This window comes from Balaenoptera acutorostrata, chromosome 12 (genome assembly GCF_949987535.1).
Source record: "Balaenoptera acutorostrata chromosome 12, mBalAcu1.1, whole genome shotgun sequence".
Lineage (NCBI taxonomy): Eukaryota > Metazoa > Chordata > Mammalia > Artiodactyla > Balaenopteridae > Balaenoptera > Balaenoptera acutorostrata.
Genome location: NC_080075.1, coordinates 75,488,878 through 75,512,693, shown reverse-complemented (window position 1 = coordinate 75,512,693; position 23,816 = coordinate 75,488,878). Strand labels below are relative to the sequence as shown.

Sequence of the window (23,816 nt, the reverse complement as noted above, 5' to 3'; positions counted from 1 at the left end):
CATTAACAAAAGACACTTTGCCTCAGATAGCATGCTTTTGGAATTCAGAAAACTGCATGATAATGTCAAGAAATGCCAGTGGCCTATGGTATTCCCTCCCTAGGGACACTTGGAGGCTGTATAAGCAGACTGGCCTGGGGTTGCTATTAGGAGAAAGAAAGATGCACCATGGCCAGGAATGATCAGGGTAGAATCCTGAATTTTCAAAATAGGTTATATATACTCTCTACCCTCATCGTTCTGATCATCACCCAGGAGGTGACCAAGAGGAGATGAACCCTTTCTGGGGAAGGTTGTATTCATTGACCACACTAAGTTGTGTGGACTAGGAGGAAGTGACGGAGGTGGAGTCAGAAATCTTTTTGAGTTGATTTTTGGGAAGACCTTTCCAGTGCTCAACAAAATCAGATGCCTGCATATGGTGGGGAGTGCGGAATGTCCCTCAGATACCTTGATGAGTGGCCTGTTGTTGGGTGGTCTTTACATTGGTTCCCCTTTTCCCCAGGTCCCACAGGGGTGATGTGGACCAGATAGATGCCACACATGCAGTGAGCTGCACTCTAGGACAGGAACACTGAGTTCAGGGAATCTACCTCTTTCAGAGCAAGCAGTAAGCAAGCTTGCTCTTGGTTCTGAAGGGAGACATCACTTCATTTTTCAAGGTGGCTTCCTGCAACATAACCCTGAAATGGTCTGCATGAAGAGTGATTAGGGCCTTGTATTCTCGGCATACCCAGCAAGATGTGTGGGAATACAGAGACTCATGGAGGAGTCTCCCAACAGATATGCCCTGTGAAACTATTAATGCCTCACATTCATGCCAATGACCAACACTAAAAAAAAAAAAAAAAAAGGAACAAATGAAGTGGACTAAGTAATTCCAATTAAAGAAGAGGATCTCTTGAAATAAGAAAAATTGCTTCCTTAACTCATTCTTCCTTTTCAGTATCTTCTGCCTAGTATTTTTCAACCACAATATAAGGCATTACTTTTTCTTTAGGATGTATAGTTTTCTTCTAAAATCATAAAAGCTGTCTTTCATAGTCCTCTGACGACTTAATTTCCTTTTCTTCTTAGATATTCTCCTGAAAGAAAACAGAATATGGTTATTACTTACGAACAGTACATTATCACAATATGATTCATTCATTTATTCCATAAACGTTCGTAACTACCATATACTAGGCACTGTGCTAAGTACTTGGAGATACAAGGATGACTGGATAGTTAAGACCCAATCCCTGACTTCAAGGAGTTCATTGTCTATTAGGGGATATATATATATATATATATATATATATATATATATATATATACATATATATATATACATACACATACATATATATACATATATACATACACACAATGTTCCTAGAATCTTCCATAATAAAAAATTTTAATAGTTCTTTATTTCCCAAATTTTCTATAATTGTCATGCATAATTTTTGAAAGAGAAAAATGTAATTAAAAGAAAAACAAGTCAAGGAAATAGAAGTAATGAGACATGAGGGAATTCCCTGGAGGTCCAGTGATTAGGACTCGGTGCTTTCGCTGCAGTGGCCCAGGTTCAATCCCTGGTTGGGGAACCTGCAAGCGATGTGGGCGCAGCCAAAAAAAAAAAAAAATTGAGACATGAGATAAGTAACTGGCTCCTGAGTGGATATCCGCCTCATCCATCCCTCATGAGCATTCAGTCACTTCCAGGATAGCCTATCCCTTCCCAGAGTAGTGAGATCTTAGTGGAATGATGTCAGCCCTGTCCTTCTAAATAACACACATTCTTTGCAGTCTCTTGTAGCCCTAAGCTCTCTTTAGTGCCAGCCACAGAATCTACATTACAGTGGTCAGGCAACTTCTCTGGTCTTCTCCACAGGATACCTGGGGAATTAGCCCTGGGCCACAGCTGATAGGATAGAGTCTGGCCTCTTTAGAGCCTAATTGCTCATCTTCTGGCTTCCTTTTCTGGATAGCTTTAATTCGATAATTAGCCCAGATATACAAGTCTCCGTTCTGTCCTCCTGCTCCTGCCCTACTCTACTGAAACTGAACCTCCCTTAAATCCTGACACCTGCTCAGGAAAGATCCTCGGTGGTTGTAATTGCCTGTTCCTCCCATGTTGGAGTTCACCCCTCCTGTTAGGTGCTTCCTAAGTTGTGTCTTGCCTACGCTCAGTCCTATTTGCTCCTAGAATACCTCCTTGCCAGCTGTGTAGCATGGTTTATGACAATCCATGCCAGGGAACTATTTATGACAACTGTGAAGGTCCGTACTTATATACATTTTGTGAGTGTGTAGTTTCTGTGACGGTAGTTAATTTCTCAATTAATCCTTTAAGATTCAGCTGTCTGAAAAATGGTATAGATGATCTTATTTGCAAAGCAGAAATAGAGACACAGATGTAGAGAACAAACTATGGGTACCAAGGGGGAAAGGAGGGGGTGGGAGGAATTGGGAGACTGGGATTGACATATATACACTATTGATACTATGTATAAAATAGATAACTAATGAGAACCTACTGTATAGCACAGGGAACTCTACTTAATGCTCTGTGGTGACCTAAATGGGAAGGAAATCCAAAAAAGAGGGGATATATGTATACGTATAGCTGATTCACTTTGCTGTATGGTAGAAACTAACACAACATTGTAAAGCAACTATACTCCAATAAAAATTAATAATAAAAAAAAAAGATTCAGCTGTCTGGAGCCCTCCCAGATTCTGCTAGGCAGAGGTCATTCGTTTATCTGTTCATCAAACATGCATTAATTTCCTACTCATCATTAGACACTGTTTTAGGGACTGGATTAAGACGAAATTCTTGCTTTCTAGGGGCTCACAATCAAGGTAAACAAAGGACTCTAATGTCAGTAATAATAAAGGTATGCATAAAATACATAGCACAGTAGAGAGAAGCCCAAGATCTGATTTGGGTTTTCAATGATGATTAGGAATTTGCCAACTAGATGTGAAAGGGCAGGGACAGAAAGGTAAGATATTTCAGGCAGATAGGGCAGCACATATCGTATAGAGGCATGGAAGGCAGAGACTATCTTAACCAGCTTTGATTTCCTAGTTTATTAGGATAGTGCAGTGCACATACATGTAGGTTGTCACTGAGAATTCGTTGAAAGAATGAAAGATTGGCTGCTTTCCTCACTAGCAGAAGTAGATAGAGGATTCTACTATTTCAAAGGAGTGTTCAAGCAACTCCAACAAAAACTTTTTTTTAGAAATTTAAATTTAGGGGACTTCCCTGGTGGCACAGTGGATAAGACTGCGCTCCCAATGCAGGGGGCCTGGGTTTGATCCCTGGTTGGGGAACTAGATCCCACATGCATTCTGCAACTGAGAGTTCGCATGCCACAACTAAGGAGCCTGCCTGCTGCAACTAAGACCTGGTGCAGCCAAATAAATAAATAAATAAATATTTTTAAAAAAAGTAACTACTAAAACTGCTAAAAAAAAGAAATTTAAATTTAGATTAAAAAATCTAAACACAGATACAATTTATCGTTTATTAAGCTCAACTCTCATAATTTCCCAGTTAGTTCTACATTAGATCTTTATTTTAAAACATAGAGACATGGAAGGGGAATGCAGCAGATACCAATAAGCCTGGCTCACAGTAATTTCTTTTTCCGTAGAAAATCCTTTTATAGAGGATGGCCCCCAGCAACTACATCTCTGCTTTTTCACCCTGCCCTTCCCACCTCCTAACCCCAGCTGACTGATATAAAGGTAAACTATATGCCCTAAGACTTGTCAGATCAGGGTTCTAAAAGAAATTAAGAGATAGGATGCAAGGCTCGACCATGACACCACCAGGAAAGGAGGCAGTCTGCAATGGGATGGAACAAAGCTGACCCTCTTAGGAGAGACTAGAGAAGAGTTCTAGCAGTGTTCCAGTCCCTGGAATCCATTTTCCTTGTGGCTCAGCTGCACTCTGTCCTTTCACCGGTTATATAAGTAACCCCGGTACCCTTCCTATAAATTCCTCCTTTCTACCCTAGCTGGTTTGATTGGGTTACTTGCAGTCAGAAGAGTTGACTACCACAGGGAACAAAGACAGGCATTGGGAGCAAACTTACCCAATTTCTCTGTGGCTTCCACACAGACACTAGGATACATGCCCTCAGTGTAAGTTGCCACCAGAAGATACAGATGGGTCTTCACAACAACCACACCAGTGTTTTCCTGGATAAAAATAAAACAGAATGCCCTTCTCTTGGTTCTAATTACAGGACAAGAAGTTAGGCGCCAGCCACATTTTTCACCGTTTCCTGACTTCCATATTCATTATGTTTGTTTTTGGACTCTCCACTCTTTTTCACTAATTTAGCTGTCAAAAAGTTTTAGACTGTTGTAATAACAGCATGTGTATTCTGAAAAAAGCCCCCGAATTGATTGTAATATACCCCTATCCCAGTGAGAACAACAGATGTCATGGAAAGGAAATACATTTTGGAATTAGATAGCTCTGGGCTTGAATCCCAGCACCTCCATTTTCTGCTGTATGACTATGGAAGAGTTATTTAACCTGGTTAAGCCTCAGTTTCCTCATCTGTAAATGAGGCTACTTAGTTTATAATGTGGGTGAAGTGTGCCTAACCCATAATATAGGGCATCCAGAAATATGACTGTCATCCCCTTAATTCCTTATAGGCAACAGTGAACCAACAGACGTTTTAAGCACAAGAGTAATATCACTTTGTTTTTTAAAGAAGGAGAATGTAGAGTATGAGGGATAATTGCAGTGGAGAGAGACAGTTCAGGCAAGGTTCAGTTGATAAATTCTGGAATGAACATTTCTCAAAACCAGGCTCTCTGTTAGTACTTTCTTTTACATGTTCCTTCCTGGCACTAGACTGCTATTTCAAACATTGCCATTGCAGTAACAGGCTTAGTCTGTTTTAAAGACAGGATCAGGAGAGGCACTGAAAATTGGAGTCAAATTCTTTTCTTAAGGTTTTTACAAAGTTGTCTTCAAAACTTGAACACTCACACTCTTAGCATAAAGAGAATAGTCATCTGCCCGGACACATTTGTAGTCCTTCTCCTTGAAATACAATCCTTCTCTTCTGGTTTTCAAAGGGTTCTTGGCAAATCCATTCACAAGTGTTCGGACATCACTGGGCATTACCTGCGGAGGTTAAATAGACTAGAAGTTGGCAGCCTATGGTGGGCTGGCCAAATTTGTCTCACTACCAGTTTTTGTAGGCCTGCAAACGAAGAATGGTTTTTACATTTTTAAGTAGTTGAAAAAAAAATCAAAATAATAATATTTTGTGATATGTAAAAATTACATGAAATTCAAATTTCAGTGTTCATAAAGTTTTATTGGAACATAGTCACTCCTATTCTTTTATGTACTGTCCATGGCCTTTACAGAAAAAGACTTAAACTCTTATGCCCAAACCTGTTTTTTTCTTACACTAAATCCAGGTGATGCTACACATAGGCTCTGCTCCTGGAGTTTGATGAGGGCTGCACTGTCCACATGCTTTGTTCCCAGGAGTGTATCTAACAGTAAGTTCTGCAAATGGCTCATACGCCCTCAGCCCTGAAAAAGGGAACTGCAGTTGAAACGATCTGCTCTGGCTAGCTTTTAAAAGCCCTGTGAATACAAATGTCCCTAAGACACCCCGGACAGCTTTAATATCAGCATGTGCACTTTGAAAAGATGAAGGGTGAAAATGGAGTTCCATCATCCAGTGCCCACCAATACTCAAGAGGAAAACAGAATCATAGAAAATCAGTTCACAGAGAGGCTTATGAGTTTGGAAAATCACAGCTCGTAATTTTCTATGTCAATGGTTTGCATCAGAATCACCTAGGATTAAAACTAAAAAAATAAAAAACCTGACGAAATGGAGAACTACTGAAGTAAACAAGACTAAATGAGATATACTGGTCATGAGTCCTCACGTTCCTTTCCCGCTGACCAACATCAGCACCAACTATGGACACTGATCAATACCCCAGGGGACTAAAAACACCTGAAGGCACCTAAAGTGACATTTTCCGCACAAGTTCCCAAGTCTTCTTGGGCCCTCCTCATCGGGACAAACTCCACAAACACTCGTCATTCCAAGGGATCCTAAGGGCAGGAGCCCCTAGCCCGCCATTCCCTTCGCGGCGATTTGGCCCACGGGGGTTCCCTGGAGCGGGGTTACTGAGGGCGAGGGAGGGTGTGTTAATGTCCAGTCTGGTTGGCTGCGGAGACGCACAGGAGGGGCAGAGGGTTTGGGGGATCGCGGCGGGCCAGACCAGGAGAAGCCCCCTGGCTCTCGGTAAGGAGCCCAACACTCAACCAACGGCTGGCTTGAAGCGCATGCGGCGGTCAACGGACGCGGGGGGAGGCGGGGCGAGAGGGCGACGAGCCCAGCTATTGGCTGCGGCAGTTGCCCGTCACCGAGAAGCGCTACAGCTCCGACCGCAGACCACGACCAGCCCTTGGGCGCCAGAGCTACGACTTTCCTGGTTTCTTCTCAGCCAGGCGAGTCTGCGGTAGCGCACTTGCGCTGGGCTCAGGGACACAGCGGCCGAGTCTCCGGACCGGGAGGTCCCGCGAAATTCGGAGTTCTTCGGCCGCCTCGGCGGCGCGCGGCCTCCTAGTCCGCCGCGGCGGAGGGGTCGCGGGGTGCTCCGACCGAATCTCTGGACGCGAAACGTTCTTAATCTACCGCGGCGACGGGCGCGAGCTGACTGGGCCTCAGGTGGGACGGGCTCACTCTCCCGCCGCAGCCGACGACTCAGGCGCCGTGGGCTGTCGGGCCCGGCCCTGTCGTGGTGCCAGAGAACCGAAGGCCCTGCTAGTCGAGGGAGGGGAGCTGAGGTACCTGTCGCGGCCTGCAGCTTTTCCTCCAGGCCGGGCGGAGGCCACACGCACCTTGCCAACGGGGTGGGAGGGAAGGGGCGGGGTCGTGGGTGCTCCTCCCTCCCAGGCACGGGCTGGACGGGGCTGAGGGGCTGGGGGTGGCGGTTTGAGCCTGTCAGAGCTTGAAGACAAGCTGATTGTGTTCAAAGGCCCTTCCTTCCTTCTCTAAGAAGCCCATCCTGGGTGTGCTTCAGGAACCAGAAGGCTGCAACTCTGCCCACTCCGAAAACTGCAGATGCGACTCCTAGAGGCCAAGCTGAGAATTGCCACACCGGCTCCATTGGGCCACGTTGTGGGAAGCCTGGGATTCGAGGGGACGGCGGGTGGGTCTGGAGAGAGCTCCCCTGCTTAAAGGAGGCTGGTTCGGAAGACAACAGCAGAAGCCTGGGTGAAGGCCCCTCTTCTTAGGGAAAGCGTGGGTGTCTAAAGTTCAGAATCCGTTCCACGTCCGTTCATGGCCACGAATAGTGATTATTAATCAAATAGAAGAGAGAATAAATCTCAATTCTCGTTACTAAGTAAGCTAATTTTTTAGTTTTTCTAGGGGCTCTGTTATTTGTGACCACAATGAAAAGTTCAGACAATGATGATGTGATAACTGACAGACTTCCCAAACTCAAGAGCTCAAACGAATGGCTGGAGCCCCAGCCACTTTCCTTCATGGAGGTACAGTAGTAATGGCGTTCTGAAGTTTATACTTGGGTGGTTGCACTGACAAGTGGCCTGTGCTAAATATATTATTCTCTGTGTTTTCTATTCTATTCTTTATTATCCCTTTCTTTCTATTAAGCTTGTGTTTACTTTGCTCTCCATTTTCAGTTTAACATGGAATCATAGGTCATTGCTTATATACCTTTTCTAGTATAACAAAGTTATAAAGTTTCTCCTGAAGCACTGCTTTAACTGCATCACCCAAATGTATATATGTTGTGGTTTTTTTTTTTTTTTTAATTTTATAGCTACTTTATTTATTTATTTATTTATTTATTTTTGGCTGTGTTGGGTCTTCGGTTCGTGCGAGGGCTTTCTCTAGTTGCGGCAAGCGGGGGCCACTCTTCATCGCGGTGCGGGGACCGCTCTTCATCGCGGTGCGCGGGCCTTTCACTATCGCGGCCCCTCCCGTTGCGGGGCACAGGCTCCAGACGCGCAGGCTCAATAGTTGTGGCTCACGGGCCCATCTGCTCCCTGGCATGTGGGATCCTCCCAGACCAGGGCTCGAACCCGTGTCCCCTGCATTAGCAGGCAGATTCTCAACCACTGCGCCACCAGGGAAGCCCTGTGGTTTTGTTTTTTTTAGATTCTTTTTTTCTACACAGCTTTATTAAGGTATACTTGATATACAATAAACTGCATGTATTTGATGTGTACAGTTTGATAAATTCTTAGCTATGTATTCACACATGAAGCCATCACCGCAGTCAAGACAGTGAACATATTCAATACTCCCAAAGTTTCTTCATTGTGTCCCTTTGTGAGTGCCCCCTCGCTGCCTGCTTTCTATCACTATATTTTATTTTATTTTTCTTAAATTTTATTTTAATTTTTTAAATTATTTTTTTGAATTTTATTTATTTTTTATACAGCAGGTTCTTATTAATCATCCATTTTATACATATTAGTGTATACATGTCAATCCCAATCTCCCAATTCATCCCACCCCCCCACCACCACTTTCCCCCCCTTGGTGTCCATATGTTTGTTCTCTACATCTGTGTCTCTGTTGCTGCCCTGCAAACCGGTTCATCTGTACCATTTTTCTAGGTTCCACATGTATGTGTTAATATATGATATTTGTTTGTCTCTTTCTGACTTACTTCACTGTGTATGACAGTCTCTAGATCCATTCATGTATCTACAAATGACTCAATTTCATTCCTTTTTATGGCTGAGTAATATTGCATTGTATATATGTACCACATCTTCTTTATCCATTTGTCTGTCTCTGGGCATTTAGGTTGCTTCCATGTTCTGCCTATTGTAAATAGTGCTGCAGTGAACATTGGGGTTCATGTGTCTTTATGAATTATGGTTTTCTTTGGGTATATACCCAGTAGTGGGATTGGTGGGTCATGTGGTAATTCTATTTTTAGTTTTTTAAGGAACCTCCATACTGTTCTCCATAGTGGCTTTATCAATTTACATTCCCACCAACAGTGCAAGAGGGTTCCCTTTTCTTCACACCCTCCCCAGCATTTGTTGTTTGTAGATTTTCTGATGATGCCGATTCTAACTGGTGTGAGGTGATACCTCATTGTAGTTTTGATTTGCATTTCTCTAATAATTAGTGAGGTTGAGCAGCTTTTCATGTGTTTGTTGGCAATCTGTATACCTTCTTTGGAGAAATGTCTATTTAGGTCTTCTGCCCATTTTTGGATTGGGTTGTTTGTTTTTATGATATTGAGCTGCATGAGCTGTTTATATATTTTGGAGATTAATCCTTTGTCCGTTGATTCATTTGCAAATATTTCTGCCATTCTAAGGGTTGTCTTTTTGTCTTGTTAGTAGTTTCCTTTGCTGTGCTTTTAAGTTTCATTAGGTCCCATTTGTTTATTCTTGTTTTTATTTCCATTATTCTAGGAGGTGGATCAAAAAAGATCTTGCTGTGATTTATGTCAAAGAGTGTTCTTCCTATGTTTTCCTCTAAGAGTTTTATAGTGTCCAGTCTTATATTTAGGTCTCTAATCCATTTTGAGTTTATTTTTTTTATGGTGTTAGGGAGTATTCTAATTTCATTCTTTTACATGTAGCTGTCCAGTTTTCCCAGCACCACTTATTGAAGAGACTGTCTTTTCTCCATTGTATATCCTTGCCTCCTTTGTCATAGATTAGTTTACCATAGGTGTGTGGGTTTAGCTCTGGGCTTTCTATCCTGTTCCACTGATCTGTATTTCTGTTTTTGTGCCAGTACCATAGTGTCTTGATTAGTGTAGCTTTGTAGTATAGTCTGAAGTCAGCTCCGTTTCTTTCCCTCAAGACCACTTTGGCTCTTCAGGGTCTTTTGTGTCTCCAAACAAATTTTAAGACTTTTTGTTCTAGTTCTGTAAAAAATGCCATTGGTAATTTGATAAGGATTGCATTGAATCTGTAGATTGCTTTGGGTAGTATAGTCATTTTCACTACATTGATTCTTCCAGTCCAAGAACATGGTATATCTCTCCATCTGTTTGTATCATCTTTAATTTCTTTCATCAGTGTCTTATAGTTTTCTGCATACAGGTCTTTTGTCTCCCTAGGTAGGTTTATTCTTAGGTATTTTATTCTTTTTGTTGCAATGGTAAATGGGAGTGTTTCCTTAATTTCTCTTTCAGATTTTTCATCATTAGTGTATAGGAATACAAGAGATTTCTGTGCATTAATTTTGTATCCTGCAACTTTACCACATTCATTGATTAGCTCTAGTAGTTTTCTGGTGGCATCTTTAGGATTCTCTCTGTATAGTATCATGTCATCTGCAAACAGTGACAGTTTTACTTCCTCTTTTCCAATTTGTATTCCTTTTATTTCTTTTTCTTCTCTGATTGCCATGGCTAGGACTTCCAAAACTATGTTGAATAATAGTGATGAGAGTGGACATCCTTGTCTTGTTCCTGATCTTAGAGGAAATGCTTTCAGTTTTTCACCATTGAGAATGATGTTTGCTGTGGGTTTGTCGTATATGGCCTTTATTATGTTGAGGTAGGTTCCCTCTATGCCCACTTTCTGGAGAGTTTTTATCATAAATGGGTGTTGAATTTTGTCAAAAGCTTCTTCTGCATCTATTGAGATGATCATATGGTTTTTCTTCTTCAATTTGTTAATATGGTGTATCACATTGATTGATTTGTGTATATTGAAGAATCCTTGCATCCCTGGGATAAATCCCACTTGATCATGGTGTATGATCCTTTTAATGTGTTGTTGAATTCTGTTTGCTAGTATTTTGTTGAGGATTTTTGCATGTATATTCATGAGTGATATTGGTCTGTAATTTTCTTTTTTTGTAGTATCTTTGTCTGTTTTTGGTATCAGGGTGATGGTGGCCTCCTAGAATGAGTTTGGGAGTGTTCCTTCCTCTGCAGTTTTTTGGAAGAGTTTGAGAAGGATGGGTGTTAGCTCTTCTCTAAATGTTTGATAGAATTCACCTGTGAAGCCATCTGGTCCTGGACTTCTGTTTGTTGGAAGATTTTTAATCACAGTTTCAATTTCATTATTTGTGATTGGTCTCTTCGTATTTTCTATTTCTTCCTGGTTCAGTCGTGGAAGGATATACCTTTCTAAGAATTTGTCCATTTCTTCCAGGTTGTCCATTTTATTGGCATAAAGTTGCTTGTAGTAGTCTCTTAGGATGGTTTATATTTCTGTGGTGTCTGTTGTAACTTCTTTTTCATTTCTAATTTTATTGATTTGAGTCCTCTCCCTCTTTTTCTTGATAAGTCTGGCTAATGGTTTATCAATTTTGTTTATCTTCTCAAAGAACCAGCTTTTAGTTTTGTTGATCTTTGCTATTGTTTTCTTTGTTTCTATTTCATTTATTTCTGCTGTGATCTTTATTATTTCTTTCCTTCTACTAACTTTGGGTTTTGTTCTTCTTACTCTAGTTCCTTTAGGTGTAAGGTTAGATGGTTTATTCGTGATGTTTGTTGTTTCTTGAGGTAGGATTGTATTGCTATAAACTTCTCTCTTAGAACTGCTTTTGCTGCATCCCATAGGTTTTGGATCGTCGTGTTTTCATTGTCATTTGTCTCTAGGTATTTTTTGATTTCCTCCTTGATTTCTTCAGTGATCTCTTGGTTCTTTAGTAACGTATTGTTTAGCCTCCATGTGTTTGTGTTTTTTACATTTTTTTTCCTGTAATTGATTTCTAATCTCATAGCGTTGTGGTCAGAAAAGATGCTTGATATTATTTCAATTTTCTTAAATTTACTAAGGCTTGATTTGTGACCCAAGATGTGATCTATCCTAGAGAATGTTCCGTGCGCACTTGAGAAGAAAGTGTAATCTGCTGTTTTTGAATGGAATGTCCTATAAATATCAAGTAAATCTATCTGGCCTATTGTGTCATTTAAAGCTTGTGTTTCCTTATTAATTTTCTGTTTGGGTGATCTGTCCATTGGTGTAACTGAGGTGTTAAAGTCCCCCACTATTACTGTCTTACTGTCGATTTCCTCTTTTATAGTTGTTAGCAGTTGCTTTATATATTGAGGTGCTCCTATGTTGGGTGCATGTATATTTATAATTGTTATATCTTCTTCTCGGATTGATCCCTTGATCATTATGTAGTGTCCTTCCTTGTCTCTTTTAACATTCTTTATTTTAAAGTCTATTTTATCTGATACAACTATTGCTACTCCAGCATTCTTTTGATTTCCATTTGCATGGAGTATCTTTTTCCATCCCCTCACTTTCAGTCTCTGTGTGTCCCTAGGTCTGAAGTGGGTCTCTTGTAGACAGCATATATATGGGTCTTGTTTTTGTATCCATTCAGCGAGCCTGTGTCTTTTGGTTGGAGCATTTAATTCATTCACGTTTAAGGTAATTGTCGATATGTATGTTCCTATTACCGTTTTCTTAATTGTTTTGGGTTTGTTTTTGTAGGTCCTATTCTTCTCTTGTGTTTCCCCCTTAGAGAAGTTCCTTTAGCATTTGTTGTAGAGCTGGTTTGGTGGTGCTGAATTCTCTTAGCTTTTGCTTGTCTGTAAAGCTTTTGATTTCTCCATTGAATCTGAATGAGATCCTTGCTGGGTAGAGTAATCTTGGCTGTAGGTTCTTCCCCACTTTAAGTATATCATGCCACTCCCTTCTGGCTTGTAGAGTTTCTGCTGAGACGTCAGCTGTTAACTTTATGGGCGTTCCCTTGTATGTTATTTGTCGTTTTTCCCTTGCTGCTTTCAATAATTGTTCTTGTCTTTAATTTTTGCCAATTTGATTACTGTGTGTCTTGGCGTGTTCCTCCTTGGGTTTATCCTGTATGGGACTCTCTACGCTTCCTGGACTTGGGTGGCTATTTTCTTTCCCATGGTTGGGAAGTTTTCGACTATAATCTCTTCAGATGTTTTCTCGGGTCCTTTCTCTCTCTCTTCTCCTTCTGGGACCCCTATAATATGTGAATGTTGTTGCGTTTAATGTTGTCCCAGAGGTCTCTTAGGCTGGCCTCATTTCTTTTCATTCTTTTTTCTTTATTCTGTCCCGCAGCAGTGAATTCCACCATTCTGTCTTCCAGGTCACTTATCTGTTCTTCTGCCTCAGTTATTCTGCTATTGATTCCTTCTAGTGTAGTTTTCATTTCAGTTATTGTATTGTTCATCTCTGTTTGTTTGTTCTTTAATTCTTCTAGGTCTTTGTTAAACATTTCTTGCATCTTCTCGATCTTTGCCTCCATTCTATTTCCGAGGTCCTGGATCATCTTCACTATCATTATTCTGAATTCTTTTTCTGGAAGGTTGCCTATCTCCACTTCATTGAGTTGTTTTTCTGGGGTTTTGTCTTGTTCCTTCATCTGGTACACAGCCTTCTGCCTTTTCATCTTGTCTATCTTTCTGTGAATGTGGTTTTTGTTCCACAGGCTTCAGGATTGTAGTTCTTCTTTCTTTTGCTGTCTGCCCTCTGGTGGATGAGGCTATCTAAGAGGCTTGTGCAAGTTTCCTGATGGGAGGGACTGGTGGTAGAGCTGACTGTTGCTCTGGTGGGCAGAGCTCAGTAAAACTTTAATTCTCTTGTCTGCTGATGGGTGGGGCCGGGTTCCCTCCCTGTTGGTTGTTTGGCCTGTGGCGACCCAATACTGGAGCCTACCTGGGCTCTTTGGTGGGGCTAATGGCAGACTGTGGGAGGGCTCACGCCAAGGAGTAGTTCCCAGAACTTCTGCTGCCAGTGTCCTTGTCCTCGCAGTGAGACACAGCCACCCCCTGCCTCTGCAGGAGACCCTCCAACACTAGCAGGTAGGTCTGGTTCAGTCTCCTATGGGGTCACTGCTCCTTCCCCTGGGTCCTGATGCGCACAGTGCTTTATGTGTGCCCTCTAAGAGTAGAGTCTCTGTTTTCCCCAGTCCTGTCAAAGTCCTGCAATCAAATCCCGCTAGCCTTCAAAGTCTGATTCTTTAGGAATTCGTCCTCCTGTTGCTGGATCCCCAGGTTGGGAAGCCTGACGTGGGGCTCAGAACCTTCACTCCAGTGGGTAGACTTATCTGGTATAAGTGTTCTCCAGTTTGTGAGTCACCCACCCAGCAGATAAGGGATTTGATTTTACTGTGATTGCGCCCCTCCTACCATCTCACTGTGGCTTCTCCCTTGTCTTTGGATGTGGGGTATCTTTTTTGGTGAGTTCCAGTGTCTTCCTGTTGATGATTGTTCAGCAATTAGTTGTGATTCCGGTGCTCTCGCAGGAGGGAGTGAGAGCACGTCCTTCTACTCCGCCATCTTGAACCAATCTCACTATAGTTTATTTTGCATTTAAATTTTTTTATACAAATGTAATCTTATGGTATGTATTATTTTTGTCTGGCTTCTTTCATTCAGTATAATTTGCATTTCATCCATGTTGTTTCATGTTTCAGTACTTAGTTCCTTTCTTTTTTTTTTTTTGCTGAATGCTATATACCCCAGTTTGTCCATTCTGTCATTGGACATTTGGGTTGCTTATAGTTTTTGGCTATTACAAATAAAGCTGCTAGGAACATTCATGTACATGTCTTTATATGGACATATATTTTCATTACTCTTGGGTAAACATCTACTTGTGGAATGCTTAGGTCATATGGTAAATGAATTTAATATTTTATGAAACTGTCAAACTGTTTTCCAAAGTTATATTTTATATTTCCACTAGCGGTGTATGGGAGTTCCAGTGTTTCACATCCTAACCAGCGTTTGGTACAGTCTGTGTGTGTGTGTGTGTGTGTGTGTGTGTGTGTGTGTGTAGTCTTTTGAGTCGTTCTAAAAGATGTAGAGTCACATTTCATTGTGTGGTTTTTTAAAAAATTAAAAAAAAAATTTTGGCTGTGTCGGGTCCTAGTTGCACCTTGTGGGATCTTCATTGAGGCATGTGGGATCTCTGTTGTGGTGCGTGGGCTTCTCTCTAGTTGTGGAGTGCAGGTTTTCTCTTCTCTAGTTGTGACGTGCAGGCTCCAGGTTGTGTGGGCTCTGTAGTTTGCGGCATGCAGCCTCTCTAGTTGAGGTGTGCAAGCTCAGTAGTTGTGGTGCGCGAGCTTAGTTGCCCCATGGCATGTGGGATCCCAGTTCCCTGACTAGGGATCGAACCCTCGTCCCCTGCATTGTAAGTCAGATTCTTTACCACTGGACCATCAGGGAAGTCCCTCATTGTGTTTTTAATTTGCATTTCCCTAATAACTAATGATGTTGAGCCTCTTTTTATGTTTTACTTGCCATTTATATATATTCGTTGATGAAGTGTTCGTTCAAATATTTTGTGCATTTTTTAATTTAAAATTCACTACCTTAAAGTGTACAATTCAGTTGTTTTTAGTATATCCACAAGGTTGTATAACCATCACCTCTCTAATTCCAGAACATTTTCATCACCCCAAAAAGGAAACTCATACCCTTTAGCAGTCATTTTCCATTCCCTTCTCCCTTGTTCTCTGGCAACTGCTAGTCTACTTTCTCTTAGATTTGTCTATTCTGGAGATTTTATACAAATGGAATCATGTAGTATGTGGTCCTTTGTGTCTGACTTCTTCCACTTAGCATACTGTTTTCATGGTTCATCCATGTTGTAGCATGTATCAGCACTTCATTCTTTTTTATGGGCAAATGATACTCCAGTATATGGATATACCACATTTTATTTATCCATTCATCAGTGGATGGGCATTTGGATTTTTTCTAGTATTTGACTATTATGAATAATGCTGCTGTGAACATTTGTATACACGTTTTTGTGTGAACATATGTTTTCAGTTGTCTTGGGTATATAACCTAGGAATGGAATTGCTAAGTCATATGGTACTTCTGTGTTTAACATTTTGAGGAGCTGCCTACTGTTTCCCACAGTGGCTGTACCATTTTACATTCTCATCAGCAATGTATGAAGGTTCCAGCTTCTCTACTGCTTAGAGTTCATTGAACCTCTAGTATCGGTGAGCGTATAGTTCCCAACACATTTGGAAAAATTTCAGCCATCCTTTCTTAAAATATTTTTTCTACCCCACCCCTTCTCCTTTTGGGAAATAAAATTACATGTTTAATCGCCTGCTTTTATAAAGCTATCCCATAGCCCACTGATTATCTGTTAAATTTTGTCAGACTTTTCCTCCCCTGCATTTCATTTTGGACAGCTTCCATTATGATTTTAAGTTTACTAATCATTTCTTCTGTAATATCCAATCTGCTGATAATCCTGTCTGGTGTATCTTTCATTTCAGGCATCGTGGTTTTTAATCCTTTAAGTTTTTAGGGGGTCTTTTAAAAAATCTTCCAAGTCTCAAAACGTCTGCTGTTTTGTCTAGCGAATGCACTTATGAACTATTTTAATGTCTTGGTCTAATAATTATATCATCTGTGTCATTTCTGGGTTAGTTTTTAAAAAAATACTTATTTATTTGGCTGCGCCAGGTCTTTGTTGCTGGGTGTGGGATCCTTAGTTGCGGCATGTGGGATCTTTAGTTGCGGCCTGCAAACTCTTAGTTGCGGCATGTGGGATCTAGTTCCCTGAGCAGGGATCAAACCTAGGTCCCCTGCATTGGGAGCACAGAGTCTTAGCCACTGGACCACCAGGGAAGTCTCCTCTGGGGTAGTTTTGATTGATTCTTTTCACTAGTCAAATTTTCCTGCCTCTTTATATGCCTGGTGATTTTTTTAATTGGATGCCAGACATTGTGAATTTTTCCTTGTTGAGTGCTGGATATTTTTGATTTCCAATAAATAGGCTGAGCTTTGTTCTGGGATGCGGTTAAGTTACTTGGACACAGTCTGATTTTTTTCATATCTTGCCACGAAGCTTGGTAGACAGAACTGTAGTATCATTTAGCGTATGGCCAGTTTTGCTTTAGTACTTATTTTGAAAAACCCCTCTAAGTAGTCAACTCTGTTTTGTGCACCATAAAGTTTGTCGCCCTGGCTGATGTTAAGAGGAATAACTCCTGAGGTTGTGTGACCTCTAGGGATTGTTCCCCTAATCCTTTCAGGTACTTCTTTGCCCAGTGTTTCTTTGGGTAGTTTCCCCACATGCATACAGTGTTCAGCATTCACCTGAAGACGCAAGGGGGACCCTCTACAGATCTAATCCTCTGCAGACCCCCAAAGCTCCTTCTCTGTGTGACTTTCTTCCCTCTGGTACTGTGCTCTATGAACTGTAGCTACCCTGGCCTCCCCAGACTCCCAGCTCCCCTCCTCATTTCAGGAAGACAGGTGGATTCCACCTGATTTCCTCCTCTGTGTGCCACAGTCTGGAAATTCTCTCCAGGCTCTAATGAGCTATTTTAAGGCTCACCTTGTGTTCTGTATCTTAGGGGCCACTGTCCTTCATAGCGTGATGTCCAGTATCTTGAAAACTGTTGTTTCACTTTTTTAAAAAAAAATTATTTATTTATTTATTTATTTATGGCTGTGCTGGGTCTTCGTTTCTGTGTGAGGGCTTTCTCCAGTTGCGGCAGGCGGGGGCCACTCTTCATCGTGGTGCGTGGGCCTCTCACTGTCGCGGCCTCTCTTGTTGCAGAGCACAGGCTCCAGACGCCCAGGCTCAGTAGTTGTGGCTCACGGGCCTAGTTGCTCCACGGCATGTGGGATCTTCCCAGACCAGGGCTCGAACCCGTGTCCCCTGCATTGGCAGGCAGATTCTCAACCACTGTGCTACCAGGGAAGCCCCTCACTTTTTTTTTTTTTTTTTTTTTTTAAGGTAGTAGGATAAATCTGTTCCCTCTTATTCTATTTCGTCTGAAAGTGGAGGTTTTCATCTCACCCATTAGTTCTTCAGTCTTTTTTTTTTCTTTCTTTCTTCCATCCTTCCTTCCTAACTTTCTTTCTTTCTTTCCTTCCTTTCTTTCTTCTCCTGTTCCATTCTTTTATTTATCACTTCTGGGACTCCAGTTATCAACTTGTTGAACCTTTTGTTATTGTCTCATAAGTTGCTACAACTCTATTCATTTTCCTATGTTTTTTCTTCCTGTTTCCCAGACTGGATAAATTCTAATGATTTGAATTCAAGTTCACTGACTCTTTTTATGTCATCTTCAATCTGCTGTTAAGCCCATTTAAGTTTGTTTGTTTTTTAAATTTAAGAACTGTATTTTCCACTTGGTTATTTTTCAGTCTCTGTTTTTCTGCTGAGGTTTTCTGTTCATTCATTGTGAGCATATTTTCCTATAACTTCTTAAACATAGCTATAATAGTTGACCTAAAATCCTTGTCTGCTAATTCCAACATGTGGGCCATCTCAGAGCTGGTCTCCAGTTGATTGTCTTTGTTTTAAGTATGGGTCACGTTTTCCTGTTTGTCTAGTGATTTTGGACATTATGAGTGATACATTGTAAAGGGTCTGGATTCTGTTTTGTTCTTCTGATTAATACTGAGTTTTTGTTTTAGCAGGCAGTTAACTTGCCTGAACAGGAACTCTGAACTTTGTCTCTCCTGCAGTTGGCAGCAGGTGAAATCACTGTTCAGTCTTTTTTAGCTTTAGCTGGGCTCCACGGAGTCAGCTTTGTGCTTATGTAGTTCAAGGGTCTGCCAGAGATTTGGTCTGCAGAATTTGTGGCATTCTGTCTATGGCTTTCTCCTTTCAGGTATTTCTCCTCTCATTTTCCTGCTGCTATGGTTGCCCTGAACTCTGTCTTCTAATTATTGAATCTGTAAAACTGTGTATTTCTGTCTGCGTTTGAGCTACCTTGTTTAGCTATGACTGAGGCCTGCTGTTAGACAAAAGTCCATAAAGAACTGAAAACTTTTCCAGTGCTGTTCTCTTTTTCCAAGTGTTGACTACCCTTTAGTTTCTTCCTGCTCTGGGTCAGTCTCCAGTGTCTTCAGGTGGTTGTTTTAATATTTCAGTACTCATCTTGGTTTTGAGAGCAGTAGATTTGCTAGGAATAGCAACTCTGTGAGGCAGAAAGAACAAAGAAAATGAATTTGGAGTTAGATACATTTGAGTTTGAATTCTGGACTCAGTGCAGGATTTTCTAGGCCTCTGGTTGTTGCTTAACTCCCTTGAGCCTTAATTTCCTTGTGTGTTAATGGGGAAGGTTAGTTCTTAGATTTTGAGATTTTACTCATCTATTCTGGAAAACAAGGGGAGTGGAACGGAAGACAACTAATTCCAATGACAGTTAATTTGAGAATATTTTATTTTTGTGTAATTATGAGAGGATTTCAAAGGCCCATCCCAAATGTCCACTTTGGGACTCTTTTATTATTAATCATTTTTTCCATTGTGGAAAAATTATATCATAAAATTTACTCTTTTTAACTATTTTTAAGTGTGTAAGTCAGTGATGTTAATTACATTCACATGTATGCTAGAAATCAACCTCTTGCATTTTCTGACATGTTTAATTGTGGAAGATTTGTTATGAAAATGGAAAATTTTAATTTTATGAGCTATTTCCTGAAGATTGTGTTGCTTTAAAATACTGAAAATGTGGCTTGTTCATAAAAAGTATTAATATTTGATAACTATAATGACTAAATGAATTCAAATAGAATTCATTCATGAGTAAATGAATTCAAATAGAGGCCTGATTGTATCACTTTATAGTATGTGAAAAAAGATGGGTTTTACCTACCATGTGTGTCTGGGCAAAGTCATTTGACCATATTGGGACTCAAAATGTCTGTGATCTGAGTTATTTTTTCCCTAGAATGAACTGTAGCTGAGAGCAGAAAGATTAAAATACTCTTTAAAAAGTACTGATGATATGATTTGAAGTAGAAAAATTGGATTGACAGAGAACTTTCCAGGGATATGTATGTCACATATAAAATGAGTCTAGGTAGTATTAATAGTTTAATTTTCAAATATTTGATTTCAAAATGTCATTCTGTCATTTTAGGCATTAGCTAAAGAAGATATTGATGCAGCTATTCAATCAATATTATACAGAGAAAATTATATAATTAAGGTAAGAATTGGCTGCAGAATATGTCTCAATTAAAAATTAAACTTTGTTTTTCCATTTCAGATGTAGTGCATTGTCATTATAAAAATTTTAGAAAATATAGAAAACAATTAAACACTCATTAGCCTTTAGGATTGAACTTAAAAGAGCTCTGAGATTGCTTTAATTTAGTTCCTCTCTTCGTATACTTTGTGAGGACTCTTTTATAGATACCTTATAAGAGTTTCCTCCTACTCACTTGTTCCTTCATGTTAATGGGGCTTCTGTGGAGTCACTATGTATTCTTAAAAGCTTTAAGAGCTGTTATTGGAACACACTGACCAATTATTACTCAGGTATACATAAGTAAGAACAAAGCTTTAACTGTAGCAGGATGGGCTTAATTATAAGACAAGATGAATGTCTATGTGAAGTGTACTAAACACTGGAGTGGGTAACCTATTTTTGTTTTTAAGAATTTTCTTTAGAGTTGTTTAAAAAGGAAAGGAACTGTTCATTGAGAATGGTTGAAATGTGCTATGACCTGAAGTTAGGGAGGGATATCACCTGGAGAAGATTACAGGGTTTTTATTATTTTATTTTTTTCATTTTAAATTTCATGTTGTTGATCCTAGTAATCACATGATTTCGTTTGCTAGATGAAAGGTACATGAGAAGTTTTCGTGAGAATGATTTAGTTTATAGCCTAATTTAGGCATTTTCTTTGCAGGCTACTTGTCATTTTTACCAGGTTGTGCTACTGTTCTGTCTTTTTTTTTTTTTCCCCATAGAATATTCTTTTTCTTTTTTTTTGTACTGTGCTGTGCGGGTTGTGGGATCTTAGTTCCCTGACCAGGGATTGAACTCGGCCCCTCGGCAGTGAAGGTGTGGAGTCCTAATGACTGGACTGCCAGGGAATTCCCTCCATAGACTATTCTTCTTCCTCATTCTTTGTCATTCCTTCTCTTCCTAGATAACTCTGTTCTTTAAGGCCCATCCCAAATGTCTACCAATTTGGAAATCTTTTAAAAAATTTAATTATTTTTCTATTGTAAAATATATATAACATAAAATTTTCTTTTTAACCATTTTTGAGTGTACAATTCAGTGACATTAATTACATTTATGTGTTGAACAACCATAACCACTATGTATTTCTAAACCTTTTTCATCACCCCAACCGAAACTTTGTACTCATTAAGTAGTAACTTCCCAGCCCTCCTTCTGCAAGCCTCTGGTAACATCTGATTTATTTTCTGTCTCTATGAATTTGCCTATTCTAGATATTTCATATAAGTGGAATCCTACAATATTTATCCTTTTGTGTCTGTCATATTTCACTTAGCATATTGCTTTTAAGGTTCATCCATGTTGTAGCATGTGTCAGAACTTCACTCCTTTTTATGGTTGTATAATATTCCATTATACGTATATACCACGTTTTGTTTATACCTTCATCTGTTGATGAACACTGGAGTTGTTTCCACCTCTTGGCTATTGTGAGTAATGATGCAGTGAACACTGGTATACTAGTATCTGTTTGAACCCCATATATCTCTTGCTACATGGTGCCTCCTCCTGTTGTTTTGTAGATTTGTTTTGTAGTCTGTCTTCCAGGGAGAGCAGGCATGTTGTCTAATTTATTCATGTATTCTTTGTTTCCAGTATTGTGTGTGTCACACAGTAGAAGCCAACCAAATGATTTAATTAATGGATGATTTTGTGGGTTATTCTTATGAATATAAATTAAGTTTAAATTTTGGAACAAGAAAACTTTAAGATAATATATTTGTCTTTCCTATCACTGTTTACTAGGAACTAGGTAAGTATTTAAAGCATCATGACTTCTTAAATGCAAGAAGAAAAGAGATATTATATAAAAGATGGGTTGATCATGTGGCAGATCCTCTCCAGAAGAAAATTATAGAAAATGTTACTTCACATAAGAAGATTAAAAAAAGGAGACAAGAGGAATTAGATGGTTTTTTAAAATACGTAAATAAAAAGGTACTAAGAGATCATTTGTTACTTTTTTCAGTTGCTTTAAAAACTGTAGTTATCTTTGTTTATTTATAATCATCCAAACAGCCTGCCCTTCCCAATTCTGTATATGTGTAATCTGTACTCTGTTATAGCACATACTATTCTTAAATCCAGGGCATATGGAAAGGATGGAGGGAAAGGGTTAGGTCTGGATTTAAATGTGTACATTAGAATAATTTTTCTTTCTTTCTCCTATGTAATTGTTAATTTTATATACCAATTAAAATTGGACTCTAGGTTCAAGATATATGTTTTTTTGTTTTTTATTCTGGAACTTGATTATTTACAGAGCTATAAAATATTTCTGTTCTCCTGGCATTTTTAAGAGATCTGAGATGTTTGAATATTAAGTATCTAAAAACAAATTCCTATATCTTTTAGTGTTGCAACATCCTTTACTAAAATCTTGAAAATTTTAAGTAGATTCCTTCTATCACTATAATATTTCTTACTTAGATACATTAAATTTAATTTCCAATTTGATCTTCCCTTCCCTTTTGCATTTGTCATTGATGCCATTTCAAAGCATAAGAGTGGAACTGTGTGTTTGACTCTTGAGTCCTGTTATGCTCAAAATTAATTATGGATTTCTTGTTCTTATGTGTGGTTTTATTTCCTTCCTATAGGGAAATGCATTTATAGAGCATTATGATCCAAAAGAATATGATCCTTTTTACATGAACAAAGAGGACCCAGATTTTCTGAAGGTAGATTTCTTTCTTTTTTTAAAAAAAATTTATTTATTTATCTATTTATTTTTGGCTGCACTGGGTCTTCGTACGTGCTTTTTTCTCTAGTTGCGGCGCATGGGGGCTACTCTTCGTTGCAGTGCTCGGGCTTCTCATTGTGGTGGATTCTGTTGTTGGGAGCACGGGCTCTAGGTGGGCGGGCTTCAGTAGTTGTGGCACACGGGCTCAGTAGTTGTGGCTCACAGGCTCTAGAGCACAGGCTCAGTAGTTGTGGTGCATGGGCTTAATTGCTCAGCAGCATGTGGGATCTTCCTGGACCAGGGCTCAAACCCGTGTCTCCTGCATTGGCAGGCGGGTTCTTAACCACTGTGCCACCAGGGAAGCCCCTGAAGGTAGATTTCTAATTTTAACTTTGGTATTATGTGGTTTGTTTTTTTGAGCAGTCCTAATATATAAGTAGTCCTTTAGTGATTCCCAACGAATGCAGTAACATCTTAAGAATCATGTCCCATCTCCATATCTTAGAAAGGAACAAAAAAGCCAAAGTCCAAAGTAAATTAAACCTCTGTAAAATTTGAAAATATTGTATAATAATTGGGTAATAGATAATGTTAAAAAATTTCATAGACTTTTAAATTTGTTACAAAAGTAATATATTTTTATGATATATAAATGAGAAAATCAATTTAAAAATAAAGAATAAGAAGACCACTCAAAATTCCATTACCCAGAGTGAACTCATGAACATTTTTCTGTATATCCTTCAAGACTTCTTTCTAATTGTAAACCAAGTATACTTCAATTAAAAAAACAAAGACTTCTTTCTATGTGTAGGTATATGTACACATTTTTATTTAACAGGAATGGGATCATACCACACATTAGGTTTTAAAATCTTCTTTTTCTCAGTAGTTTATGATTTGCTTTCTTTCTTTGTCAATAAATATAAATAACAATTGTAATCAATGCATGGTATTCTGTTATTAATAGCTAACTTGCACTGAGGGATTAACCACATGTTAAGATTTCTTTTTACTTTATTTCAGCATTCACTGATAATTTACAAATAAGGCAGGTGAGGCACGGGTAGGTTAAGTTACTTGTCCAAGGTTACACAGTTGTAAATAGCAGAGTACGGGTATGTTTCTAACCACATATACTATCTTGCTATACCACCTTTTTTTTT

General features: G+C 39.6%; 2 protein-coding genes across 12 annotated transcripts in view; one reads left to right on the top strand and one right to left on the bottom strand.

Moving 5' to 3' along the window:
- LOC103004046 (protein FAM228B) overlaps positions 1-23,816 on the top strand; it is a 72,040-nt gene that overhangs the window by 26,607 nt on the left and 21,617 nt on the right. For 4 of the 11 annotated variants that reach the window (XR_009009859.1, XR_009009861.1, XM_007183445.2 and 1 more), the window contains exons 1-5: positions 6,990-7,206; positions 7,419-7,549; positions 19,854-19,922; positions 21,714-21,905; positions 22,568-22,648. Coding sequence is in view for 2 of the 11 variants with exons in the window: in XM_007183445.2 (XP_007183507.1) it covers positions 7,119-7,206; positions 7,419-7,549; positions 19,854-19,922; positions 21,714-21,905; positions 22,568-22,648 (561 nt within the window). In the remaining 9 variants the exon portion in view is untranslated. Of the gene's footprint in view, positions 1-6,423; positions 6,842-6,989; positions 7,207-7,276; positions 7,299-7,418; positions 7,550-19,853; positions 19,923-21,713; positions 21,906-22,567; positions 22,649-23,816 lie in introns of those variants that run through there. The other 7 variants (XR_009009864.1, XR_009009863.1, XR_009009862.1 and 4 more) reach the window with 7 other exon arrangements.
- Positions 940-6,459, bottom strand: PFN4 (profilin family member 4). The gene is made up of 4 exons (XM_007183444.2): positions 5,438-6,459; positions 5,009-5,146; positions 4,095-4,200; positions 940-1,085 (listed from the first exon to the last, which is right to left on the bottom strand). Exons 1-4 carry the CDS (start codon positions 5,552-5,554, stop codon positions 1,057-1,059), a joined length of 390 nt encoding a protein of 129 aa, XP_007183506.1. The 5' UTR covers positions 5,555-6,459; the 3' UTR covers positions 940-1,056.

What these genes read in the sequence shown, in the direction of transcription:
- PFN4 (XM_007183444.2), bottom strand. Translation starts at nt 5,554, where the DNA reads ATGAGCCATTTGCAGAACTTACTGTTAGATACACTCCTGGGAACAAAG. An exon ending in TAGCATCACCTGGATTTAGT is followed by an intron (nt 5,147 to 5,437) that starts GTAAGAAAAAAA and finishes TAACCTCCGCAG; the next exon opens with GTAATGCCCAGTGATGTCCG. An exon ending in GGAAGCCACAGAGAAATTGG is followed by an intron (nt 1,086 to 4,094) that starts GTAAGTTTGCTC and finishes GTTTTCTTTCAG; the next exon opens with GAGAATATCTAAGAAGAAAA.